At 36.9% G+C, this 14,159-nt stretch overlaps 3 protein-coding genes across 6 annotated transcripts in view; 1 reads left to right on the top strand and 2 right to left on the bottom strand.

The window, feature by feature from the left end:
• The window catches only part of LOC6573954 (tubulin beta chain), a 29,790-nt gene extending 26,647 nt beyond the window's left edge, over positions 1–3,143 (bottom strand). Inside the window, exon 1 of one of the 2 annotated variants that reach the window (XM_044008415.1) lies at positions 2,848–3,143. In XM_044008415.1, the coding sequence (XP_043864350.1) occupies positions 2,848–2,904 (57 nt within the window). In that variant the 5' untranslated portion in view covers positions 2,905–3,143. The remainder of the gene's footprint in view (positions 1–2,847) is intronic. The other variant, XM_001999977.4, reaches the window with a different exon arrangement.
• A 1,652-nt stretch (positions 3,144–4,795) lies between these two features.
• LOC6573953 (trypsin-3) lies at positions 4,796–5,733 on the bottom strand. The gene has a single exon (XM_001999976.4). The coding sequence runs from the start codon at positions 5,723–5,725 to the stop codon at positions 4,943–4,945; it is 783 nt and encodes a 260-aa protein (XP_002000012.2). The 5' UTR covers positions 5,726–5,733; the 3' UTR covers positions 4,796–4,942.
• A 2,634-nt stretch (positions 5,734–8,367) lies between these two features.
• Positions 8,368–11,500, top strand: LOC116804895. 3 transcript variants are annotated; one of them, XR_006356945.1, is made up of 4 exons: positions 8,368–8,541; positions 9,878–10,132; positions 11,084–11,251; positions 11,324–11,500. XR_006356945.1 is itself a non-coding variant. In XM_032733801.2 (3 exons), the coding sequence occupies exons 1-3, from the start codon at positions 10,019–10,021 to the stop codon at positions 11,357–11,359; spliced, it is 318 nt and encodes a 105-aa protein (XP_032589692.1). In that variant the 5' UTR covers positions 9,764–10,018; the 3' UTR covers positions 11,360–11,500. The 3 variants fall into 3 exon arrangements, 1 of the variants encoding a protein (XP_032589692.1); XM_032733801.2 differs by lacking the exon at positions 8,368–8,541 and having other exon boundaries at positions 9,764–10,132; XR_004364924.2 differs by lacking the exons at positions 8,368–8,541; positions 9,878–10,132 and adding an exon at positions 10,715–10,778.
• The last annotated feature ends 2,659 nt before the right edge of the window (positions 11,501–14,159 follow it).

Here is a 14,159-nt window from a genome sequence, read left to right as displayed (position 1 = left end):
GGTACATCAAACCTGATGGGATAGGCCATGGCTTTGTCATTGCAACGTGCGGCCTAATTAACTTGGTAACACGCAAAAAAGACCTTTAAAAATATGTTTACATAAAATTGAAGTGGAAAAGCGTGTAAAGAGCCGGCAAAAAGGGAGCAAAAAATAAATAAAAAGAGAGAAAGAAGAAAAACAAGTAACGTAACGAAATATGCAGATGGGTTAATGTGCAGAGAAAACTGCGCTGGGAAACGAAGAAAATACACCAAGAGAAAAATACAAGCAAAACGAAAACTGTGTCAAACGTCAACGACTTCATTGATGTTGTTGTTGTTGTTGCTGCTGTTGTTGTTGTGGCTCTTTCTGGATTTTCATGGCTGGGGTAAATTGCGCGAGTCAACATTAATGCGCTAAATTAGCTTAGAATGGGCACCGAGTTGCCTTTTTGGGGCTGCGTCGCGACAGCTACGCTCAGTTTTATGCCCCCCAAACCGGTGAAATGCGTTGAAGACGGGGTATAATAGTTTTAAGCAACACTATGTAACAGAGCCTACTATAGACAGTAAAGCAAATTATCATTGACATCGACTTGGAAATCAATCGATATAAGATCCACAGCTCGAACAAATTTTATTTGCTTTAACTTAATTAATTCACAATCGAAATGATGTTCATTTTTAATATACTAATTTTGATTGATATGCTTTATCTCGCTCTTCCACTACCATAATTATTTTATACATTTTATTTTTAATTTTTAATATTTTTTATTTTCATAATGAATAATTTGTAATAAACCGAATTTTTGTTGTCAATTATATGTAATTTTTGTTTTTCTTTTTACTTTTATATTTATAACTTTTATATTTAGTAATTTATTAAATCTTTTTATTTAAGTCTGCAAATACATGTACCATAATAATTTCTATTTATTTTATTTATTTTTTAATTTACTCATTTTAATTAATTGGCAATATTTGTTATTATTTTGAATTTGGTAAATGAATATTCAATATGACTTTTTAATTTTTTTATTTTACATACGAATACGATATATGTATTAGGACGATATATGATTATTGCATAATTCTATCCCAAATACATGCACATCTTCGTATACCATAATATTCATCCATGTAGCATTAATTATCGATGATTCATCAACAGAGCTTAGGGTAACTCTCAGTCAGGCACTGCTGCGCACGCTAACTAGTTTTGCTTTTAATTGGCAGTTAACATGCGGGGTTAAGTGAAAAAGCGTTCAGCTTTTGTCAGTCAGCCGGCGCCGTCAGTTAGATTGTGACCCACTTGATGCGAAATAACCGAATAGTCAGTGTCATATGTAATGCCTATTTTTGGGTACGCCGCTCTGCTAGCGATACGAGCTGTCACCCATTTATGACTTGGACTTATGTTCAAAGTTTTGTAAACAAGACTGATTGCATATATACATACAAACACATGCACATACACACACACACAATACTACATAAATAGGTGGATTGCGATAAGAGAAATACAAGTGCGCTCTGCGTCATTGTCAATGGAATTGGCAGGCGGCAAAAGAAGAGCGATCGAATCGTAAAGATATAATAGCTACAAGATACAAATTTCTGTTCGTGCCGCTTTAATTGTGTATGCCAGTGTGCTCTGCATTTCTTAGCGCTTCCCAATTATCTGGACTTTTCTATATAGCAGCAGCAACAACACTAAGTCCAACAACAATCATAAAACAGCAGGTAAATTTAGTCAAGTATAGAGGGCATTCGAAAGAAAGCTTACCTAGCATTAATTACCTAGGCCCGCCAGAGCTGTCAAATGGTATATGAGGAGCACAGCCCCAAAAAAACCTTCGTGAAAGTTTCGAAATACATTCAAACGGCATATGCATTACTTGAACCACAAAGTTGAAGATCAAAGCCAACAAGTTTACACGAATGATCGCATTGTTTCACGAGGTACTTAATATTCCGATTTGTATGAAGCAAGTGCTAGAAGGTGGCTAGACTGGCTACGAGGTACTCTACATACGATATGCTGTGTATATATGTATGTATACATATATAATGAACCAAGATCGATGTTTGTATTTTCCAGACTGATTTGGAGATACTCTATATATGTAGATATGTTACAGGTACTTTAAGTTGACTAGACTGACTAGGAGATACTCTATATTCTCTACATACAACATACGTTATAAATATATCTATTTTATAAGAAAACATCCTAAGAAATGCTGGCAACTAGAGACGGGAACTAGCATAACGGCTGTCGTAATTAATTTGCCATGTTTGCTTAAGCTTTAAGCTTTTAGCCAAGTGCACATTGTATATTGTGTTACGTTTTGCAAAATGATCTATGGGAGTCCAATGCTTCAGAATACATACGTTCAGCTGCCTGCTGATATCATTAACATGATAAGATAAATCAGCGCAAATTTAAACTTCTAGAATTGTCGGTTGCGTCAGTTTATGTTGTTGCTGTTGTTGTTATTGTTGTTACTCTGCAGTTCTATAGTTTCCCGAACTGAGAGCGCAAGAGCGCGTGAGTGTCTGACACGTCTGCCCCGAACCCCATCGAAAACAATCTGCAGCAAAGCGGCAAAGAGCACGCACACACATATACACACACACACACACACAAACACTCAATGTGATAGAGAGAGCGCGGGAAAGAGAGCGTGCGGCACGGCACAGCGAAAGAGATTGAGCGTGGAAAGTGCAAAGAGCGCGATTATTTCGTTCTGTTTTATAATTAAACATGTGAGGTTAGGAATATTGTGAAAAAGTCGAAACTATTCATTAAGGGGCGTCGAATGTGTGGCACTGAGGAGGAATTGTTATTAATTATACGTACCTTTGAACCAATCTGATTGCCGCATTGGCCGGCCTGCAGGTGCACGATTTCTCTCATATTGTCAGACGCTCTGAGACTTTGGCAAAGGTCAGGTAGCAGTTAATTCGGCTTGAAAGATGTGTATGCACAGAGTATCGCACAGACAGACTGACACACGCACTTACACACACACACACAAAAGCAGCTGCACACACAAAAAGCGAGGGAAACGGGGTGTGAGTTATTCGAAACGCTCTGGGTACGGTTTACACTATGAGTGATCGTCGCGCTCGCGTCAAGATTCCAACGTGCACTGAAAACGGCCGCAGCTACAAATAGTGAGCGAGCCCCGAGAGCGAGTTGGCGCGACGAGGCAGCGGGCTGTGTCAGCGTTAGTTGCGTCTTTCCCATGCCAGGCGGCGGGGAGGCATTGGAAGGCAGAGCGGCAGAGCGAGAGCGGGAGGCAATTGCTTAGAATTGTAGCGGCAGCTGATAAAGCGCTAATGCAGACGACAAGCTGTGTGTAGCTAGCAGCAGAGGCAGAGGCAACAACTACCGCCACAACAACAACAACAACAGCGCTATTAATGAATGATGAACATAAAAACTGACTGGAATTGTGGCGAAGCGCCGGCAGGTTTGTGGAGGCATTTTCATTGCTGCTGTGTTGCGGTTTGGTTAGTGTTACTTGTTTTCGTCTGCTGCTTTTCTCCTCTCGCTGCAGCAGCGTGGCACGCGGTCTCTCTCGCTCTCTTTCGCTCTCAATGCATGACTGCGCACTGGAAGATTCGATGTGGCGAAAGAGAATGCAACAGTTGGAGCTCTTGGGAACGATGTGGAAGAATGAATGCCAGAGCGCGCGATTGTGGAAAGAGAGCAGCGAAAAGAGCGCAGAGAGCTAAGCATAAGAAGAAGAATGTCTGGTCGAGCATGTATGCGCTTTGAATGTGAGGCATTTTGATTCAGCTCTAAGTTTTGCATTGACTGTTAGGTTCTCACAAACGAAAAGGCGGAATACTAGAACATGACATTCTTTGCTTTCTTTCGGCGTTGGAAGAGAAAGGAAATGACTTGTACAAAAGAAAACCTGTCTCACTGGAATGTCTTTTGTAAACAATTTAATGGTTTTCTATTTGCTTTTATTTGGTATATAAAGCCGATTTTAAGATTACTATTTTACGGTTAACAAATTTATAAAATGTTTTTTATGCTTTATTGAAATGCATATGTATGCTTACGTATAAATTCAACGGAATTCATTAAACTAGAGTAAATATTACTATCTATCTATTCTTTACTTTCTAAATCATTTTAATAATATTATATGATTATATTATATGCTTACAACTTTTTATATTAATGATATGTTTCATAAATAAAGACTACGTTGAAAATACAAAATTTGTATCTTTATCTAATAAGTAAGAGTTTTTAATTCAAAGCTTAAGTTATTAATATTATTAATTTTATATTGTATTTTTAATGTATAACAATAAAATCTGATATATTATATTTACGAACTAAATATATATATTAAAATATTTAATTATTTTTTGTTCCTTATATATGAATTTAATGCTTTCCAAATCAATTTTTCGGCTATTATTGAGCATCTGTTAACTATAAAATCTGTCAATGCGACAAAATTGATTTGATTTGCTTTGAGTCAAATATTCAATTGATGTTGGTTTTCTATATTGAGCAAATATTGAAACTTATATGCAAATAGCGATACTGATCTCTGCTTTTAGAGACTCGTTATTCCAATTGTTACAAAAATATAACGAAATATTAATATTCGTAAACAGATAACTAAAGTATTAAAACTCTTACCTCACCACATTAGAATTTAAAGAATGTTTTGATTTGTCAGTGAAATATTGTAAGGCCTACTCGTATTCTTAGATCTCCCCCTCTCTCTCTCACTCTTTCTCTCGCTATCTCTCTCTTTCAATAATCCCCTTCTATATATATTACAAATATTTATTATTAATTTTGAAAATATTAATAGCTCACTCATAGCTATAAGGGGTCAATTTGTTAAATAAAAAATAAAAATCACTATATATATCATTAAATCTATGTATATAAATAGCTTGTTTTCGTCGTAGATTTGTTATTTATATTTTCGCATATCGGCGATGGTTTCCTTAATGAAATCCCGATAGTAATAGACGCTCATGAAAACGTCGGGCATGACGCGATTGCCGCACTGCGCAGTCCACGTGCTGATGCCGCAGAGCTCGCCGTTGATGACCAGCGCTCCGCCGGAGTCGCCGTTGCAGAGGGTGCGGCCGTTGTAGTCGGCTGCACAGAGCACATTTTGGGGCATAGTGCGTTGCATCTTCTGGTTGCATTCCGCCTTGGCAATTAGAGGCACCTCCATGACGCGCAACGTGTCCTTGTAGTAGTCGCTTACGCCCCAGCCGGAGACGCTGGCCCGATCGCCGGATGACGGCTTCCGGGAACAGAGCGGCAGGTAGTTGACAGCGGGCTTTGTATAGGGTATGCTTAGGGAGGCTACGGCAATGTCGGCTATGAATTCAGTTTTCTTATACCTCGGGTGGATCTTCAGCTTGAGTATGGTATTTTTCGACTCCTCTGTTGGAAAGTACGTTGTTAGCTCCGTCTCGCCGGCGACTACGTGATATTTGGTGTAGTCCGCAGTGGCTGTGAAGCAGTGAGCCGCTGTCACAATATAACGTGAGCTGACCAACGTGCCGCCACATATCAGCTTATGCCGTAGGTAGATCTGTACGGCATAGCCCCCGAGTTTCTGGATAGATATTTCCCTACCTCCATATATTCTAGGGCTGATTACAGGCCTTTCTGGCAGCACAGCCTTAGCTTTAGCCAGACACAAGATAAATGAAGTAATAAAAGCTGTTAAACAAATCATTTTCAATTGTTCCGAGACTCAGAAGAAATACAGAAATATCCATTTAAGCTGCTTAGTTCTATGCAAAAATCGATTAGTTTCGCTTGCCATGTCTTAGCTTAATAAATTTGTTCTGCTTGCATTCATAATGTATTTATGAGTGAGTGTGCGTGAGTGTGTGAGGTCATATTCCCATCGACGTCTAGTCGCCAAGTTGAATCTGTATGATGCTATCTTTAGCAAAATGTTGGGGGGAGGGGGGGGGGGGGAATTCGAGTTAACTCTTTTCTTTTTTTGTTTCCTTGAGCATTTTCATTGGGGCTGTTGGACTTGTTAGCGAATCGCCGCACGTTTTGTTGCCAGTACATTTACAGTTATGTGCTCACACACACACGCACGCATGGATACAAGGATATCATATAAAGAGATGTAGATGTGCGTGCGCCTCTTGCCAAATTGTCGATTTTATTATTTGTGTTTATATGATTTTTCAGCTGTTCTGCATTTTAAAGTGCCCGCCAGCAGCAGCAGGATAGGCGTGAGAGAGCGAGCGAGATGGCGATAGATGGGGGGCCCGCATAGCCGTGGCCAACAGTGGGGGGCGTGCTTATAACATGCGCTGCGTGTCTTCTGCCTCATTTCTTATTATAATGTGAAAAATATCCTTTTACAAATTCAAAACGTTGAAGTGTGCGATTTCTTTTGTTGCCGCTTTTAACTGTCAGTGTGTTTGTGTGTATGCGTATGTGTGTGTGCGTATGTGTGTATGATACCCGCGTGTATTTATGCCTGGACAGTTGCAAAAGAGAAGCACGTTCTCAGTCAGCAGTGCACGAGCACGAAGCGGCTGTCCTACTTGCCGAGCTGATAATTCGAAATATTTATCATTTCGTATTGAAATATTTTGCGCATCATTTTGCTGTAATTTTCTACATGCTGCATTAGTGGCAGATGGCCATGCAATGCCTCATCTCTTCCACACAATCGATCTGCCAACTCATTGTTGTCGATTGCAGCTGTAACAATATCTCGAAGCACGCTCGGGCCAGGAGCAGGCGAATCTCTCAAACAGATCCAGTTTGAATAGTTACAAATAAGGCAAATGAAATGACTTGTCATGTGCCTTAGAGCCAAGGGGCTAAACGTTGTATAACAAAAGGAATTCAATTTTCAAAAGCGAAAGCGGAAGAGTTTAATTTTTTAAATTTAATTTATAAATATTTGATCAAAGAACATTCATTTTCTTTGCATAGGTTTTTATTTTATTTTTATTATTATTTTCTTTTTAATATCATAGATAGATTTAAATATATTCAGGCCATCGTATACTCCATCAAGGACATACATACACAAATATACATATATACAAATGTGTATTCAAATGTCGTGGTCGAGCTTTAATTGCATTGCATTGCAAACAAAATTTCTATTTGCGTTAACTTTTCAAATTTTGCAAAATTCATTTCGATTGCTTATTTTGCTGAAAATGAAAAATAAAAAATACAACAACAAAAATGCAGAGAAACATAAAATTGTTCAACTTTAGAAATGGCAAACGGCAATGGAAACTGGACGTGAGCTGCACTTGCTTTTATTAGTTTAGTTTTTGAAATTAAACGTATTTGCATGTCATATGCAATTTAGCACTTTTGCGAGTGTGTATGACAAATTCTTTTTTATATTACTCGCATATACCCTGTACACCACCGGGAACAATCGAGGTCAGATTTTTGGCCAGTTGGCCGACCTTGAGGGGCATTCGATGCAAATGACAAGTTGATTTATTAAGCTCTTTAATTGAATATATGAATTAAAAAGTAAATAAATAACTAAAAAGATTATTCGAATATAATTTCTTTATATGAACAACGATTTTACAAATAAGTTTAGAGATTTAAGTAGATGTATATATGTAGATCGAGATATGCAAATAAAGCCCACAAGATATACAAATTATGAATTTATATATGAAGTTTGAAATCTTTAGATAAGTATTCTTTAATGAATTAATTGTTTAATTTGCATTTACTAAACAAATATTCTAAAAAAGAGAATAAGTATTTTTCATAATAACAAAATATAAATTATAGTCATTATTTTAAAAAATTTTATATTTTGTAAACCAAATATAAATTTACAAAAAGCTAAAAGGTGCACCTCAAAATGAAACATTGAAAAAAAAAAAAAAAAAAAAAAAAAACAACTTTCATAACATTAAAATATTTAGAATAAATATATCAATGAAAAAGCCATAGCTATCCTCTGTATAAAAACAGTAAATTTGTAGCATAATATTTATATGATTGTTAAAAAAAGTTCAAGGCAAATAAATAAAATAAAAAAAACCAATAAATAATAATAATAATAAATTCGTAATAAATTGGAATTTATAGCAGTTATTATTTCTATTTTATTTAAAGCTATATTATATGAGTCAGATCAATTATATAAGTTAAGACATTCGACAATCTAAGGAGGCTGGAGAGTTCAGTCAGACATTCAAGGGGAGAACCTAACCAGTTGAACAGATTTAGTTCAGTTTATATTCGGACTAAAGAGAGTTTAGACCTATTGTTCCAAATTATATAAAATATATTATTTCATTGAACACAAAGTTGTTATATATTCACAAGAACCCAACACAGCGTCCCCCAATCACTAGTACTCTAGTATGGGAGCGCTTAACTTATATAATAATAATATATCATAAATCTCAGTTCATATTGTATATTTCACCTTAGGGTGTCTAGGTTGACTGGAACACTCACTAGTATGCATGTAATACGAGTATATTGTATGCTAAGTGACATTTACTCTATTCTGTATTTTATACACTGGTTAGTAAAAAGCATTAGACGCCCTCTGTCTGTTCGACTAGCCAAAAAAGTTCACATATCATACCATGATACCAATAACCTATACCCTATAGGTAACCTACATAACCTATAAAGAAATTGAATAGATCTGTCGACTATGTAATGAGCCTACTAATGGAATCATCGGTACAACAACTAAGCTGTTTTTTTTTTGCAGATAATGTAACGGTTATTATTTTTTTTAATGAAACTCACTGCGCATGTTGATAAAAACTTTTTAAAATGTGTGTATAAAATATAATATATAAATTCCCTTCATCAGAGCAGATATCTTCAAGGGTATTTCATTTGCTTAGACTTTTTGCCGCTTTTTGCATTTTAAAGTGTGAAATTTAATTGCTTGTTGGGGTTTTGTTTTCTTTTTTTAATTTTTTTTTTTTAAATATGTTAGCTTGGCGAATTTTCTGTTGGCGAATGTGTCAAAAATGTTTGTCGTCTACAAATTTGAAAATTGCATTCGAGCAGCAACAACAATAGCAGCAAAAACAACTGTAATAGTAACAGTAGCAACAACAGAGCCAACAAAAATATAAGGGAAAATGGAATACGAAATAAAATACACGCAATGCAGCAAAAGATTTATACGCGTGTGTGTGTTTTGTGCATGTGTGTGCGCGCTTAGCTACAATATTTTGCTTTTAAGCTTGGGATTCTAGAGTTTTATTGTCTTTCCGTGCATACAGAGTCGGTTCACCCCCTCACACACACACACACACTCACATACACACACACCCATTAGCAGCTAGGCAAGCAGCTGGCTACCCGATTGGCCCGAGTGTCCCGAGTGTCAACGGAAGCCGTCGCCATGTCGGTTAGTTGGCTGCCATCGAAATTCCGGATTTAACAGCAAAGTAACCAAAATGCAATTGTTTTGCAATTGGCATTTTGACCACATTCTGACACCCTGGCCATATGGCCGGCGAGTGTCAACAGCGGCGGCTGCAAATTGCCAAACACTATATACATTCATATACATATACATATGTGTGTGTGTGTGTGCGTATAGCACTGCACAATGCACACTTATGTATGTATGTATATGTATATGAGCGAAACGTACGTATACGTAATTTATTTAGCATTTCAAATGATTTCACTAGTGCCAACTATACTACAAAAAGTATTAGGCCAGAGAGAGAGAGAGAGAGAGTGTGGGAGAGAGAGAGGAGAGGTTTCGCACTCTGTCGATATATGCTGAAATGTGCTTAATTGAAAATGAATTTGGTTTTTGCAAAAATTGTTGTTGTTCTTGCTGTTGCTATAGCCAGTTGTTCTTTTTTTTCGTTTTCTTTTTCAGATTACTAATTCGGAATGTTTTGCGTTTTATCTGCATTTGACGCCAAGCTGGAAACCAAAGCAATGTTATCGCTATGTGGGCAGTGGGTGTGGCCTGATCGGGCTGGGCTGCTCCCTACACATTTGCATATTTGCATTTGCCATGGCCTGCAGCGCAGACAGGCCATGGGCTCTGTGTGTTATGCTACACCACAGCTGCGTTGATGTTTACTTAGTGTCGCTGAATCTGGACAGTACGGCATGGATTGGGGCTAAGGTGAATGAGAGGCATGCAGACACATACACAAACACACACACGCACACACACACACACACGCAAGCATAGTCAAATAAAAATACACATATTTGAATTCGACAACGAACGAATTGCCTTTGGTACAGCATCTGACACCGCCTCCTGCTGCAGCTCCTGCTACAGCTCCAACTCCGGCCGTGTCCGGTCTATGGCTCTGCATTTGATGAACGTACCAGCACAATGCAATTGGCCCCTGCATCTGCATCTGTATCTATAACTGTAACTGCGGATGCAGCTGCAGCTGCAGCTGTAGCTAAAGCTGCCCATGTATCCGTATCTCAATCTGAGTATGCATTTATTTCAAATGGAACAGTTAGATGGACACGGCTGTTGGCTTGAAACTGGGCCTCAATTTGCCGTCATGCATGCAAATTGCACTAATGAGTGTCACAAATTTTGCATAGACAAATGCCTGAACAGCTGCACACATATATATACATACACATATTCATATATATATATATATATATATATATATATATATATAGAAATTGATGACAGGCTTAAATTAAAGCTCCCTCTTAACTGAACGGCAGTCTGAATGTGGTGTCTGTGGTGCCAACAGAGAAGCAAAAACCACACGCCCAAACCTCCTGGCGAGAGCAAGGTTTTCACGCACGGTCACGTCTTTTACGTAACTGTGTCAGTTTTTTTTTTTTTTTTTTGTCGGTGCTGTTGTTGCAGCTGCTACGGCTGCAGCTCCTAATGCAGTTGCCATTTTTGCTCATTAAAGTAAATGCAGTTAATTAGAGCACAAAAAGAAACAAACGATGCTTTAGATATTAGGATATATGAAACTTACATTGACCGACTAGCAGATAGCCTGGACCGTGAATTTAATACATATCTTAGACTGAGATTTGTTTTTTATTTATAAAAATTTTTACTGTACAATTATGGGTTTCATTTCAGCAAGGAACTTTAAAGCCTCTTAAGGACTTGTTGATTATTAATTTATGGATATATGCTATAGAAAGGCGAATCGCTTCATACCTAAATCGATGGCTCCATATATGTATATGTATGTACAGACCAGGAGATGTAAAGCAGGACTTATCGGACAGAGCAACAAAGACGGAGGTTAGTAAATTCTACCGTTGACCATGCTCTAAAACACCTTTACACACTGTACCCTCCCCTCCTTATATACAGGGTACAAAACGAAAAAGCCTCACTTGTGAACAGTGAAGATGATTACGCTGTTGTTAATAACAAAACATGACCAAAACGAGGTCGGTATAAAAAAGGCAAACGTTTACTGTGGAATGCAGTGTTAATTAGTGCAAATAAATAAAAGGATAAGCGTAATGCGACAAATGCCCCAAAATAGTGCAACATTTTTGCTAAAAATGTTGCGCATTCCGTTGACTCACTAATTTCCTATCTTTTGCTCTCTCTCTCTTTCTCTCTCATTAGCCATAAGTGCGGCTAAAGAGATAAAGCAGCTCGTTTGATTGCAGCCATTAAAATTCATTAACATTAATGGCATGCAACGCGCCTGCCACACGCCTCAAACAATGTTGCAAGCAAATATCACAGCTGGACGCCAGCACGCTTGAAGCTTGTGGTAAGCTCATTTTTGTACTTTATAAATACTCGATTGAGAGTTGGGACTCTTTAATGCGTCTGAGATGTGAACAATTTTTCCGTCCTTTGATGTATCATAAAAATAAGTGAGACGTTTTGAAGAGCTCAAATCAAATTATTTTTCTTTATAGTCCTCCTGTGCATATCAGAAGGTTAGATTCTTTATATTATTTTCTAACTGTGTTGTTAAGCTACTATAATTGCATTGTACGGATTCAACGCTTAAATATATTAAAAAAAAAAAAAAAAAATTATCTTTATAATTTTACAATCAAATTCACCTTCAAAAACTCTTTCATAATTTTATCCGTTCAAATAAATTTCTTGTAACCCCATTGTAAATATCTGTTGGATTATAGATTTAAATTGCTTTCAGCATTTAGCCTAATATAATCATCAACAACTTACAAAATATACTTGATTAGCAGTATATATTTGATAATTCTAATAGTAATCCATAATCTGTGAACATTTGCTCTAAATATAAATCAGCAACTCAAGCTTAATTGGCAAATATTGGCCTAAGCGAGGCTTGCGCAAGATATATAAAACGATGAATCCTCATGGTCATATGAAGCACATTTATTATTGTGTTATAAATAATAAATATAAATGGTAAAAATCGTAAATAAATGAGATCTCTTTACCTATAAAATAATTTAACTGAAAAATGTAATGCTTATGATAAATAAATAAATAAATTAATTAAAAATTAATAAATAAATAAATAAATAAAAAAAAAAAAAAATACATAAATAAGTAAATAAATACTCTTGTATTAAACACCTAAAAAATTAAACAAAATTATTTGTGTTGAGGAATGTGAAGAAATCTGTTAAAGACATGTGGAAAATATTGATATCGGGGCTGAATATAGAAAATATTTATTTTTATATTTATTTAGCGATTTGAATAATCGAATTAATTATATAATAATTAGCTTATGCTTAAGAGGTATAACATAAAATTTTCATCTGTTTCAGCTACTGGCCTATTAAATAAATTCCATAAAAATTGTACTCCATGCAATTTTGCACAATATTTCCCAAGTATTGAAATATTTCACTGCAAATATTTAATGGTTAGTATACTGCTGAAATATATCCTTAAGTATAATCGTTCTATTAATCCAAACTATTCTACTATATTTATTGTTCTGTACTTATTAAGCTGATTAAATTTCTGTATTTTTCGTACAGACCTCTGTTAATAGATAACCTCTGTTAAAATATAACCTCTGTTAATAGAGTACCCAATAAACTGGTTCAAGTTGGGTTGCATAATGCAATCTCAATTGGCCGCAAACAGAGCGTACAAATGCTCATCAGGCTGTTCATTCCACAGCTCAGATTGTTTCGCTTTGCATCTGCAAGTGGCAATCGACTTGGACTCAATTTGCTGGGGGCAATGCCAGAGTCAGCTCGGTGCAATTCTTTGTCGTTTAATTAACTAAACAATTGCTTTTTTGCAAAAAGTAGTTGGCAGCGAGCGACGACAGCGGCAGAGTCTCATCTCGTTTCGTTGCAGCCATAAAAAGAACGCTTGAATGATTTAAGCCGTCGGCCACTTTGAGCCAACAGACTGAATCTGATCTTTATAGCCATTTGCTGTGCGAGTCGCTAGCGCCAAATGCAAAGGGCCCATGACAGACCAGGCGAGGCCAGGCCAGGCCCTTCGGTTATGCAACATTTATTTAAGCTCACAGACTTTGTGCTCATATGTAGCTTTACATACACACACACAAACATGTACACACACATATATGTATCTCTCATCCTTTCTGCTTTGCTGTATCTGTCCTCTTGTTGATTGCTTAAATATTCTCTTTTAGTTATCTCGCACTGTGTCATTTTTCTACACACATACACACACATGCACACATTCACGTCCTCACGCACACACTCCCATTCGCTGTTGTAATCCGTCGCATATCCCCATTAAATATTCACAATGTAAATATATAAATACGTAAATAAGATGCTTAACCAACACACGCTTCTACAAAAACATACACATATTCACACACACACACACTCACCCACACCTACTGCCTACTGCATTTGCTTATGTGTTTGTGTCTTAGTGCGCAAATTCCAATGCTTAAGTTATTTACTCGTCATAGGCTTTACAGAGATTGCCACGCCCCCATCTACCACGATGTGCCCCTTGCATGCGATATGCGCTGCTACTTAGCCTTACAGCATGTACTCGAGCTTTGTATTAATTTAATTGAACAGCATGCGAGGTCCTCTGTTCGGCGCTCTCTATTCTATTTCGCCCATGGTTCCACCTGCCGGAGCAGCTGAGTACCTGTGTGACAGGAATCGCAGAGAAAAGGTGTACTTATTTGTTAATAACATGAGATACTATATGTTGTAGGTGGAATAATTAAAGCGTGCAT

This window comes from Drosophila mojavensis, unplaced genomic scaffold (genome assembly GCF_018153725.1).
Source record: "Drosophila mojavensis isolate 15081-1352.22 unplaced genomic scaffold, ASM1815372v1 contig_277, whole genome shotgun sequence".
Taxonomy (NCBI): Eukaryota; Metazoa; Arthropoda; class Insecta; order Diptera; family Drosophilidae; genus Drosophila; species Drosophila mojavensis.
The sequence above is the reverse complement of the archived record's forward strand: the minus strand, read 5'-3'. Positions and strand labels throughout refer to the sequence as shown.

Bases quoted from the DNA above. Each gene is read 5' to 3' on its own strand.
- LOC116804895 (XM_032733801.2), top strand. From the start codon at position 10,019: ATGGCCTGCAGCGCAGACAGGCCATGGGCTCTGTGTGTTATGCTACAC. The intron at 10,133-11,083 runs GTGAATGAGAGG...GTTTCATTTCAG, and splicing joins CGGCATGGATTGGGGCTAAG to CAAGGAACTTTAAAGCCTCT. The intron at 11,252-11,323 runs GTTAGTAAATTC...CCTTATATACAG, and splicing joins ACAGAGCAACAAAGACGGAG to GGTACAAAACGAAAAAGCCT.
- LOC6573953 (XM_001999976.4), bottom strand. From the start codon at position 5,725: ATGATTTGTTTAACAGCTTTTATTACTTCATTTATCTTGTGTCTGGCT.